Source organism: Lemur catta, chromosome 3 (assembly GCF_020740605.2).
Source record: "Lemur catta isolate mLemCat1 chromosome 3, mLemCat1.pri, whole genome shotgun sequence".
NCBI classification, from domain to species: Eukaryota; Metazoa; Chordata; class Mammalia; order Primates; family Lemuridae; genus Lemur; species Lemur catta.
This window is the reverse complement of record NC_059130.1, coordinates 86,013,486-86,026,390: the sequence shown is the minus strand read 5'-3', so window position 1 is coordinate 86,026,390 and position 12,905 is coordinate 86,013,486. Positions and strand designations below refer to the sequence as shown.

The following is a 12,905-nucleotide window of genomic DNA, read 5'->3' as shown; positions in this document are numbered from 1 at the left end:
TAGAAAATATTTTTGCCATTATTTCAGTCTGTTCCCTCTGTTACATAGTCCCCACTGTCAATATTTCCCTTCCATACCTATGGGAGAAGGGGTGACTACTCTGTTACATACTCCCCCTGTCAATTTTACCTTTCCATATCTATGGGAGGAGAGGCAACGTGGTCATCGAGCTACTTCCTGCTGAAATGGGACAATGTTTCAGATAGAAGGTTTATACTTATGTATGTCATTGCAAAGCTTTGGCAGTATATTTACAACAGATTACCAGGCAAAAAAAAAAAGTCATAAGCAACAACTACAACAGTGAGGATTGGCAAGGTGAAATGGACTATCACCTTGTACACAATGTCTGTTACAGGGTTGGGCTGGAAAGAGACACGGGACCTCTGAGTGCAGAGTTGTCACTTATACTCTTGGTGATCTGAGATACTGGCTTCTGTAAATTCAGAAATCATATACAGCACTGAACAAGGTTTAGGATGACAAAGACAGATCAACAGAAGAGGCGATAGCCCGGGGAAATCCTCACTAAGGAGTTGTCTCTCCATCCTATAGATAGAACAAATAATTAAAGAAGGGTTAACAAAACCTCATAACTCTTCTTTTTCAGAGTAGCATTTTGTACTTTTGCCTCTTATATTTCTAAAATAAGTTTAGAAATATTTGGTTATATTCTAATAAAAACAACCTGCTGAGATTTTTTTTTATTAAGATCACATTAAACCTATAAATTGATGTCTATACTGGCATCTTTGTGCTAATCTTTCCATTTCATAATGTGGTATATTTTCTCTTTATTCAAATCTTCAGTTATGTACTTTAGTAAAAATATATATTATTCTTCATATGGGTCTCTCACTCAACCGACCTACTCTCGTGATTCCCATCTCCTGCCATTGTGTTCACTGCTAGAGATACAAAGGTGAATGTGTCATATCTCTTTCACTCAAGAAGCTGACTTTGTTAAGCAAAAGTGAGAATGGATCAGATAATTACAACTAACCATAGTAACTATTGTATATAGAAGCACAAGATGCTAAGGAAGCATAGAGCAGGGGTACCAACCAAGACCGGGGGTATTAAGGAAGACTTCCTAGAGGAATGGACCCCTGAATGAGTCTTAAAAGCCAAATGGAAATTAGCCAGATGAAGAGAGAAGAAAGAGTATTGTTCACTGGGGTGTATGTTCAAAAGTAAAGAGATGAGAAAAAAGTATTCAAGTGTTTTAGGAGCTGCAAGTAGCTGGGGTATTGCATGACAGTGGAATAGTAGCTGGAAATGAAGCTAGAAAGTAGATTGTGAAGGGACTTGTGTGAAAAGGTAAGAGTTTGGATATAGAATTGAAACATTTAAGTGGAGGAGTGAAAATGGTCAAATTTATGTTTTAGGAAAAAAGTCCTTAAAAGAGAAAACACTAAAATAAAGGCCACTCTAGCTACAGTATGGAAGGCAGCGTTGAGGGGTACCAAACTTAGCCAGAAAGGCAAGTCAGGTGGCCTCTGGAGTCATCTGGAGGTGGCGGCAAGGGATGGAGAAATAGGAGTTCCAGATAGCACACCTGCGTGCTCACACACCCGCTCTTGTTAATGTACTCCCCATGCTTTATGGTTTTTATGAGTTTAAGCAGGATTTTTTTTTCCTGTTGTATTTTAGTGATTATTGCTGACCTAAGAAAGCTGTTGATTTTTAAAAATATGCCTGTCTTGTATTCTTCCATATTTTGAACTTTTAATTCTAAGTGTTCAGTTGATTTCTTCGTTTTTTCTAGGTATTTATTTTTATCTTCTTTTGCATATTGATATTTTTGATCCTTTGCCTTTTTTTCATTTTATTATGAAAATTTCCAACATACCCCAAAATGAAGAGAATAGTATAACAAACTCCATGTGCCCTTCACCCGGATTCCATAACTATTAAGATTTTTGCCCTGCTTCATCTTTCCCCGTTTTGCTTTTGTGTTGCTGAAGTATTTTAAAGTAGAATCTCAGACCTTTTGTCATTTCAGCTCTACATGCTTCAGTATGCATCTCTAAAAACATGGGTATTTTCTTATGTAACCACAATGCCATTGTTACCATGCTTAACAAAATTTACAATAATTCCATGGTATAATTTAGTATCTAGTGCATATTCATGTTCCTTGTTTATCTCAAAATATCTTTTAACAGTTGGTTCTTTCCAATCGGGATTTGAATCACACAGTCACATGTCACATTTGGTAGTTGGGACTCAAAAAACTCTTTTAGTCTATAGCAGTCCCTAACCCTACTCCCTTTTTAAAAAAATGTCATTGTTGAAGAAAACAAATCTGTTATCCTGTATAATGTCCACATTCTGAATTTGCCTGTTTCTTCACACTGTAATTTAACTAATTCCTCTTTCTCTTATATTTCCTATAAACTGGAAGTTGCGTTTGAATGAGAAATTGGATTATGGTTCACTGTTTCTTTTGGGGGAGGGTGTAAGACTACTTCATAGGCAGGGCTGTGAGGTGCTTCCTCTGTCTCCTAGCCCTGCTCTTAGGGATGTTAACATTGATCAGTGGGTTCAGGTGATGACAGCTCATCCCTCGGTATAAATTTCCCCATCAACCTTTCATCAGATGAGTTCATTCACTGATGGTTGTCTTCTGAATGAATGATTTCATTATGGGCTACAAAAAGTTTTTCTAATACTGTCAATCTTTTCACATTTATTAGCTAAATAAAGAACATTCCTTTAATAACTAGGGCCATTTTGTTGTCTTGAAATATAGTCAGTACAGAAAAAAATAAGATAAATACTTAATTTGTGTTCTTTTATTATAATTTTTGGATTAAGGAATTGGCACCTTCATTGTTCTTTTTAGGAATCTATTGATTGTGCTTCTAGTGTATGACTACTGTACTGTCTAGTCCCGTGGTTGTCCCCCAGTGATTATCTTGTTATCTCAGGCTTTGTGAAATAGTTCTCTTTTGCACAAGAGCCTTTACATCCTTGGGTGTGTGAGTGACCTTCTCAGTGCCACATATCAGTCCGTCTAGTCCTGTGCTTTTCAGAAGAAGACAGAACAACCGTTCCTTTGGTTTCTCTTCTCCTCCCGTTCCAGGTCACACTGTGAACAAGATGCGTAAACACTCGGATGCAGAAGTGGCTTGTCTTGCCAGAGAAGTTTACACTGAATGGAAAACTTTCATTGAAAAACATTTGGATAGACCTTCTATTGAAGTCCAAAGTGATCCCAAAACGGAGTCATTTAGGAAAAATGCCCAGAAATTACTCTCAGAAGCCTTGGAATTAGAGGTAATGTCCTGGTTGGACTGTGATTGCTGGTGCTCTTGGTTAAGTGAGCCTCATGTTTTCATAGTGAACTTTCATAGTTTTAATGCTTGTGGCTTTATTCTAACTGATTATTCTTTAATGATTCTGGATGTATAAGCATTCTGGGAGACAGTGTTTTAGGAATGCAGGCTTTAGAACTAGCAAGGCCTGGGTTGAAACCTTGGCTGTAATACAATCTAGTTGTGACACCTAAGGCAAATCCCTTAACATTTCTGAGACTTGGTTTCTTTATCTGCAAAATGAAGTTTATAATTCCTACCACCTAATGTATTGGAAAGGTTAAATGAACCATTTATACAAAGGAATAATATATAGTGCCAGCTGATTAGAAGCTATTTTAATAAATGTTGGTTCCTTCCCATTTAAAATTCTTTCCTTTCCCACGAAGTAAAAATTCTGGGATGTACTGTGTTAGGAAATATCAATGGCAAAATAGATAGCTGTTTATTAAAAAGACCCAACTTCCCTATTTTTTGTCAGCACCCATACCATTAGTTCTAAGGCATAAAATCAATTGGATAGACATATTCCTTATTTTCATAGCCAACAGTTCAGATGATATTAGTGCTTTGAGATATACATGCTGGAAGAAGGATTTTTGCTCATTAATAATGATATTAATCATCATCAAACAACAAATTTTATAAGCTAATTAATACTGTTGATGATCAGACATAATATCCATGTTTTTTCCTCTCCCCAGGGTCTCACTCTGTCACCCAGGCTAGAATGTGGTGGTGCAATCATAGCTCACTGCGGCCTCCAACTCCTGGGCTCAATTTATCCTCCTGCCTTAGCCTCCTGAGTAGCTGGGACTATAGGTGTGGACCAACACACCCAGCTAATATTTTTTTTTTTTCTTATTTTGTAGAGTGAAGGTCTTGCTGTGTTGCCCAGGCTGGTCTTGAACTCTTGGCCTCAAGTGATCCTCCCACCTGGGCCTCACAAAGTGTTGGGATTCCAGGCGTGAGCAATTGCACCTGGCCAAAAAATTAATATTATTAACATAAGAAGCAATTCAGAAGTCTGATTTAAATGCTAGGTCTGTTAATGCATTCTCTAGAAAAATATTTTAACCTTTCTACCTTAATTGTTTATCCACCAAAAAAAGGGAAATGGGCCGGGCGCGGTGGCTCACGCCTGTAATCCTAGCACTCTGGGAGGCTGAGGCGGGTGGATTGTTTGAGCTCAGGAGTTCGAGACCAGCCTGAGCAAGAGCAAGACCCTATCTCTACTAAAAATACAAAGAAATTATATGGACAACTAAAAATATATAGAAAAAATTAGCCGGGCATGGTGGTGCATACCTGTAGTCCCAGCTACTTGGGAGGCTGAGGCAGTAGGATCACTTGAGCCCAGAAGTTTGAGGTTGCTGTGAGCTAGGCTGATGCCACAGCACTCTAGCCCAGGCAACAGAGTGAGACTCTGTCTCAAAAAAAAAAAAAGGGAAATGGACTTATGGTATATTATTTACTTTTTTAAGAGAAAGTTTTGGGTTTTTTTTAATATGAACTTATAATAGAAAATGAGAGAAGTATAGAAAGGGGAAAAAAATCGCCATCGAACCTATCACCCAGACATAATCTTATTAATGTTTTGGTATATTTCTTTTTTTGTAAATTATTATGGCTTTTAAAATGAATGCTGGGTAAGTTATGATTATCTGAGATTTATTAAGAGCAAATTACATACCAGTATTCCATAAGATATTTTTATTGATTATGTAAATAACATTGTAGAAAATTGACGTAATTATTTACATTTGTGTTGTCTGTTTAATCTTGATTAATTTCAGTGTCATTTTGTATATCTTTTTCTATGTATCTTTATTTTTTCATATTTATAATTTTTAATAGCTATTTGCTAGTTCAGTGAATTGGTGTGCCATAAGTTTGCTTAACTTTTCCTAAAGGAAGCTTTCATATGAACATTAAACTCTTAGCAGAGAGAAAAAATATGAAGGTTTTAAGTCTAATTTTCCAGAGTATCGATTAGCCAACAAGACTTGCTATTTTAAATAAAGTTTATTTTTGAAATAAACCAAAATGATTGCAGAAACAGACAGTGTGGGTATATAATATGTAGTTAATGTGGTGGTAAATACCAGTTCCCTGTGGTATCATTTTAAGTAAATGATAATAACGAAGCTATGATTGTAAGGATTAATGAGCAGTTTGCCTACTATATTAAACTCCATAATAATTATCCTTTTAGTTTATCCATTAATTATCCTTTAAATGGCACATCAAGTGGTAAGCACTCAAGTGTTACAAAGCAAAGTTAAAAAAGTGATACATTTGTTAGTGCTTTCCACCGCAATTGGAAAAAAAATATCAGATTAAGTATAGCTGAATGGTTTTGTTCCCAAAGAGTAAATTTAAAAAATTAAAAATATGCATCTTATTGTCTTCTTTAGCAAAAAAAAAAAAAAAATTAATCTGTTTTCCTTGCATAGACAGCATTTGATAGCATTTTTATCCATTTAGTATGTCAGAGAATATAAATACAAACACTTTTACATGAGGTTAATTCTTAGCACCTATCATCATCTGAGATATTTCCATATTAGGGTAAATCAGTGAACCATCTAATCCAGTATCTGGTCTTTGACAGTAACCAATGTTGAGTACATTCAAATCAGACATCATATCTCCATAAATGTACTTAATCAAGCAATAGTGAACCATTGGGTAAGTTATTGGTCCTATGACTAAAAAGCCCTTACGATTTGATCCTAGCATGTGATTTTACAAATACCGCATCTACTCGTTACATTTTTGTAGGAAAAGAATGTTTCCATGTTATTTGTTTCAGTCATATCCTTTAATAGTGAAAGCCACAGATGAAGAATACACACACAGCCAAAAGGTGCATATCTTTATTACCCTACAGATCTTGCTTTCTAGATTCATGGATTATTTCCTTGTTCTTGGAATAATGGAATAGATGAATAAAAACTCCATAGTTGAAACCCAGGCTCCATTCCCCTTTACTTTCTCCCTTCCGGATCTTCTTTGTTCTTCCCCATCTTTTAGATCTTTCCTCATATGAGCGTCCCCTGCGGTGTCATTCTCTTACTTCCCCTTCCTCATTATCCACTCTCCTTTCCTACCTCGTGGCCTGTGATCATTTTCCTATTATGTCATTAAAAAAAATGAACCTGATTCTCAAAGTGAGCCTGTATCATTAAGAGTTATGAAACACTGGCTGGTTGGCTCAGTTGGTTGTCAGATGGTGCTAATGAGATCCAGGTCAGGGGTGCGTCCCCATATGGGACTGTTAGTTTTTTCTTTGTTTAATGGCCTCAGACTGCACCCCTGGCTTTGACCAGCTCGCTCATAAATGTATTCAAGTGGTCAAAGAGAAGTGTAGGTAGCGATGTACAAATCCTATCATGCTATCGGAAAACCCACAGAAACTTTGCTTCCAGTGGCTATTCAATTCAACAAATGTGTTAATCATTAGCCTGTAAATGATTAACTAAAATATGAGATAGTCTGAAATCATGGTACTAGAAAGTATAGACATGCAAAGTATGGAGCAGTTCAATCTGATGGGGGAATCTGAGAACATTTCACAGAAGAGACGGCAGTTGAACCTACCTGTGTAGTATTTTGCCAACTAGAAAATACACATAAAATAGGAACATATTTCATATTTTATCTGCTATGTATATGAGGTTATTAGAAGAGCAGAAAATGAGGGAGGTACATATGGGGAGGAAGGACATTCATTTAATGAATATTTATTGAACACTTACTATGTACCACTACCAATGCTGGGCGTGGGGAATTTAGAAATGGGTACAATATCAACTCTAGAAGTGCTTTTACAGTCTTCTGAGGAAGACAGACAAATAGTTAAAATACAATGTGGGAAGTTCTGTATTTAAGGTAAAAGTATGAAGATGACCTTGCTCCCTTGCTTTGAAAGAACTAGAGCTTCCAGATATGGCAAACATCGCTAATTGATTATGGCACCGTTTTCCGCTGATGAAGGACAGCTCTAAGGTCATGTTTTATATCTTCCCCCAGCTATACCCAATTTGTCCAGGATTAGACATCTGAATAACACACACTCACCTCAGAGACACAAATAAAGAAGACAAATCAGATTCTCTGGGAAATGTGAACCAGGAAATACCAAGAAAACAACAGGGCGGGTGTTGAGACAGAAGGGATGTTGGAGGAATTAGGAGGAAGCAGAGTTGTGAGTAGAGAAAAGATGTGTAGAATAGGGGGAGAGAGGATAAGGCAGTTAGAATGGGTAGTGAGTAAGGCCTCTGGAGAGAAATAAAAACATGCGACAGAGTGACCAGGCAGATCATACAGAGAAAGCATCTGGTCCCTCAATAAATCCCTAGGTTTCTTCCAGTGTTCCTGTGCCCATTCCCATTCATACAGATTATCTCACAGCAAATCCCTTCTCAGGGTCTCAGACTCTGGTCCTTTTACCCAAAAGGGGCTTATCTGAAGCACCAGGTTAGGACCCACTGGAAAGGACTCATCAGCTTGGGTAGACATGGATTACCCAAGGGCAGTTACAAGATCGGCATTCTTCACTTCGTGCAGTGAACTTGTTACACACAGTGGTGCATGATGAATTGTTTGCCTTTATGATTTATATCAGATATTTTTCTTCATTTTTTCGTCTTGATGGTCTTCATTTAACAAGAGGCATGCATAAAATTGTTAGGTGCTCGCTTTCTGTTCCCATGAAACCACTGGCACAGCACCTGTCGGCTGCTGCCTCTCTACTATCTGTGTACGTGCCATCTCCTTTTTAGGCTCTGCGTTTCTGGAGAGCAGAGGTCGTGTCTTTTCTGTTCCGTCTCTCCAGCATCAGGCCAGACTCAGACTAGCAACTCCATTAACTATTATATTTGCTGAATGAAGTATGTGAATTCCAAAGCATACTCAGAGTTCTTTTTTTTTTTAAATACAAGTACTACAATTTGATGGAATGGCCATGACTTGCTTTACAAACACACACACACCCCTTCTTTCCTTGATAACCACTCCCTGCTAAAAAAAAAAAAAAAAAAAAAAGACTTGCTAAGTGACTCTCTAAAGAGGTGGACTAACCAGCCTCACAGTGGGGCGAGGAAGCTTTCTGGCAAATGCTGGCCAGCCAGCCCTCTTTCTAGCCTCCTGAAGTAGTCCAGTACCAAGGTTGCTTCAGGCCGGGGCTAGTTCAGTGCCCACCCAGGAAGCCCTGAAAACTTCGAGGAGTCTCGGTTCTAGAGAACCTTGTGCCAGGTCCACTCAGTCCAGCACAAGCCTAGGAGGCGCTCTGTCAGTCATTGGGAGCATAAACTTCCGTGAGTGCCTTTTGTCTGCTAGACCTAGGTGGATGTCTGAGCCTGGATATTCATTCTCTCTCTCTCTCTCTCTGTTGATCTCTTGCGCGCGCTCGCGCTCTCTCTCTCTCTCTCTCTCCTATTTTCTCTTGCTCCACCCCCAATTCTGTGCCTCTCCCCATTTTATTCCTTATATTGTCCAAGTTTCTTTTTTCTATTTATTTTGGTCTGTCTGTCTCTGAGGACATTTAATGAAATGTCAGGTGATCCTTCTTTAGTTGGGGTATGTTTTCTTTTTTTTTTTGAACTTGCATTTTATACAGAAGTATAGTATATGCACAGAACAGTGTACAAAATGTATGCATACAGTTCAGTGAATGTATCAGAAAGCAAATGCCTGCTTCACCTGGCCAAATGCTGCTCCTTCTCCAGGTCTCAAGTTAAATGTTTCCTCCTAAAGCCAGGCTGGTGGGGTTGCTTCCCCAGGGCTGTGCTCCCCACCACCTCCCGGCACGCCTTCCTCTCCCCTCTGCTGGCACTGGGGCCCTTGCAGTCCCTGCCCACTTGCCTGTCTCTCCTACTGTACTGTGCTCCCCGCAGACTCGAGGGCTGAGCCCGCCTTCTTCCTCAGCCCAAGCACAGAGCCTGAGACATAGTAAGTGCTGAATAAACATTTGAATGAATAGGTGAGGTATGGAGGGAACAAAGGGAAAAAAAGGAAGTGAGAGAGAAATTTGTTTCCTATTATCAAGGAACTCACTACAGGGGAGACAAGCTCAAAATACAGATCATTATGCTATATTATGATAATGACTAAGGGGACTCAGGACTTGGTGGCAGCATGAAGAACTTTCAGTCCTTTGCACTGGGAGTTTTTTGTTTTGGTTTTTGGTTTGGTTTTTGTTTTCTTTTGTTTTTTTCCTAGGCTTTGACTTAGAAATAGAAGTGTGTTTCCCAGGGCAGAATGTGCCTCACTGAGGGAACACGTGCAAGTGTGGAGGCATCGAGGTGCGTGCAACGGCTGAGAATGCTCAGGCAGGCTGTAGTCGGGATTGGATTTGGAATAGTGGGAGATGGGCCAGGAAGGGGAGGTAGGGCTGGAATCCCTGACCAGCAGCCCAACCAGATCCTGGCGGTGTGGACAAAGTCCCAGACCTGTCCTGCTTGGATTAGGTGTGGGATCTCAAGATGGCTTGGACCTGAGCCAGCCCCACCCAGAATTGCTGTAGGTCCCATCCGCTAGGCCTGCTCTGCTTAACTGAACCTGCAGGCAGGGCCTCTCGGAACGCTGAGGGGGCAGTCAGAAAGGTGAAAGGGAAGACACATGAACTTTGGAGTAGAGGGGTCCCCGTCAGAGTCCCAGCTCTGTCTCTTAGTAGTTGTAAGACCTCGAACCTTTGAACCTGTTTCTTTAGCTGTAAAATGTGATCATAGGAGTTATGAGCATTAAATGTGAAAAGTGATTTATAAACTGCTCTGTCTACATATTAGGATGCAGACCCAGTGTTTATATAATGCTCTATGGGTTTTGTTAAAAGGAACTTTAAAAACAAACGAAAAAATGAACAGTTATATTGATTTATTATCCTTGGTCTTCATTTCCTGGTTGGTAAAGTACAGGGCCCAATACCCATTGCTTAGTTCAGGCCAGTTTCCTGTTATAATGGCAGATATTACCACCCGGCAGGGGTTGTGAATGAGGTCCCTGTCACGAAGCACATGGCCTTGTTCCTTAATTGCCAGGGTGGAATTAATTTGCTCTTCCTGTTTCTCTTGTGACAGGAAGTAGATGTCCTTGAATTTCAGTTGATTAATGGAGGCCTCTGAGCAGAGTGCTCCAGCCTCTCTTGCTTTTAATCCTTATGCAATGCAAGGCCCTAATTTGATAATTTTGCTGTTTTTTAGATGGATCACCTACTGGTTGAAAATATTGAGCGGGAAACGTTTCATCTCTGCTCCCGCCTCGTTAATGGGCCGTACCGGCGGACGGTGAGAGCCCTGGTCTTCACATTAAAGCACCGAGCTGAAATCCGGGCTCAGGTGAAGAACGGCTCGTTGCCAGTCGGCACGTTTGTACAAACCTACAAAAAGTGACCTGAGGACGATTCTAACCCTGGGACGGGCAGGGAAGAAAACAGGCCTCTCCACCATTCAAAGACACTTTTGAGTTTGGGTGATGGCTGGTGCCGGCTGTGCTAGATTTTCCCCTGGTGCCATTCCTTTGCAGACAGAGGATGCAGAGAGCCCTGGGAGATGGGCCTGCAGGAACGCGCTTCATTAGCTATAGCGCGCTGGTGCTGCCTAACAGGATGCACACTGGCTGTCACTAGGAAGCACCATACGGTTGCCATCACCCAACACCGTGAAAGGGTGACGGATTTCACTGTGAGTATGCCAAGGACACCTCTAAACTTCCCCCACGTCAGGCAGATGAAGTTACTACTTTATTTCACCACCCCGCAGGTAACTGAAACTCAATTACTGCTGCTGCTCACTCGGTTCCGTCCCCCTGAGTTTAGACAGCTCCGGTGCCTCTCAGAACTCCCCTGTCTGTTCTCTTTGCTCTACCCCAGGGGTGAGCCTGCCAGAGCCAGCCGACTACCCCTTCTTCCCAGAGCTCACTTATCTGAACGTTTCCGCTTTCCCTGGAAGACCTTCTGCGTGGCCTCCAGAGCCCCCATGCTGAGGCTTCTAATGAGGAACTGGCCCAAAGCCTCCCACACCTCGGGGTTTATTTGAATATGTTGGCTCTCTCAGTTTAGGGCTCTGCAGAAGATACATAATGAAATTTCTCTTGAAATGAATTACTACGGTAGAAAAAAATACATACATACATATATTTTAAAATGAAATATCTCTATACAGGCCTGCTTGAACAATTATGTAAATGACATTTGCTTTTTTAAAGTAATAATAAACTGGGACTTTTTTCCTAAAACAAAAGGTGGGGTTTGTGCATTGAAAACTGTTTTGGGGTTGAGAAAGGGTACAGTTGGTGAAATGAAAGAATGATGGAACAAGAATTTGAGGGAGGTAGCAAGAACCAAGGAAGGTTTTTTAGATGAGAGGAGACTGGAACATGTTTGTAATCTGAAAAGAAGGAGCTAATAGAAAGGGAGAGATTTCAAACCCCAAAAAAAAGAGGGATGGGCTGAAAAGCAAGGGCAGAAGGGAAGGCACTGATGTTATTGTCTACCTTCTAAGTGCTGGGTACCTTTCCTAAAATAGTTTATTATTAATAACAGTTTCATGGATCTTCATGTAGTTTTGTAAACATCCTGTTTAATTCTTTCACCTATTATATTAAGTAAGAATTGTTGTTTTAGTTTTTTAGATCTATTCGTTTATTCAGCACCCATTTACTGAGTGTCATGGAGTACGGTGGGTGCTGAGCAGTAGCTACAGCTGAAACCCTGAGGCTCACGGAGCAGAAGTGCCTTGTTCAGTTTCCCACTGTGAGTAGCTATTGGAGCTAGAATAATAATGAAGTGCTTACTCCGTGCCCAGCACTGTGGTAAACTTTTTACAAAAGGAAAATACCCAATTTAAGATGAGGAAAGTGAGCCTCAGAAAGGTAACTCACTCACGATCACACAGTTAGTGAATGATAGATCTAAGATTCAAAACCCAGGTCTGCTTGATTGGTTTCATCTGCTATCATATTTCCAGGCATCACTAATGTATCTTCAGCCCAAACCTGTCCCCCAGGTTTCAGACACTGTCTCCTAGACGTCCCAGGGACATCTCAGATGTAACATGTCTTCTCTCAGTTGGCAATACTGACAACCCAGGCACTCCAGCTAGGAACCCAGGGGGGTTGGCCTAGACCCCATCTCTCCCACCGTCAGCCAACCAAATCCTGGTTTTACTCCCCAAGTATGTTTAGAATATCCTGCCTCTTCTCCATCTCTAGCATGACTTGAGGACTGTATCCTGTCTTGCCCAGATGCCTACATGGCCTCTTAACTGAGCCCTCTGCCTCCAGCCTTACCCTCTTTGAATCCACCTCTCTATGCCATAAACAAAGCAACATATCAAAACTGGAAATCTCACCATTACGCCCTCACTAAAATTCATCAGTAGGTCCTAGCCACCTGTAGGATAAGATGCGTGCACACGTTGGTTTGCAAAGCTGTCTGTGGTCTGGCCCCTGCCTTCCTCTCCCTCCTTACCTCCTTCCAATCCCTGCCCCACACTTGATCCTCCGACTTCACAAGGCTGCTTGTAGTTCTTTGCCGCAGCAGGTTTCTTGGAGCATCTGAGTGTTTGCATGTGCTGTTTTCTC

At 40.6% G+C, this 12,905-nt stretch overlaps 1 protein-coding gene across 1 annotated transcript in view; it reads left to right on the top strand.

Annotated features, from left to right (window-relative positions):
• Positions 1 to 11,527, top strand: part of TCEANC2 (transcription elongation factor A N-terminal and central domain containing 2) — a 37,630-nt gene extending 26,103 nt beyond the window's left edge. Inside the window, exons 4-5 of the mRNA XM_045547960.1 lie at positions 3,089 to 3,282; positions 10,526 to 11,527. Of these exons, the coding sequence (XP_045403916.1) occupies positions 3,089 to 3,282; positions 10,526 to 10,714 (383 nt within the window). The 3' untranslated portion in view covers positions 10,715 to 11,527. The remainder of the gene's footprint in view (positions 1 to 3,088; positions 3,283 to 10,525) is intronic.
• Positions 11,528 to 12,905: the final 1,378 nt, after the last annotated feature.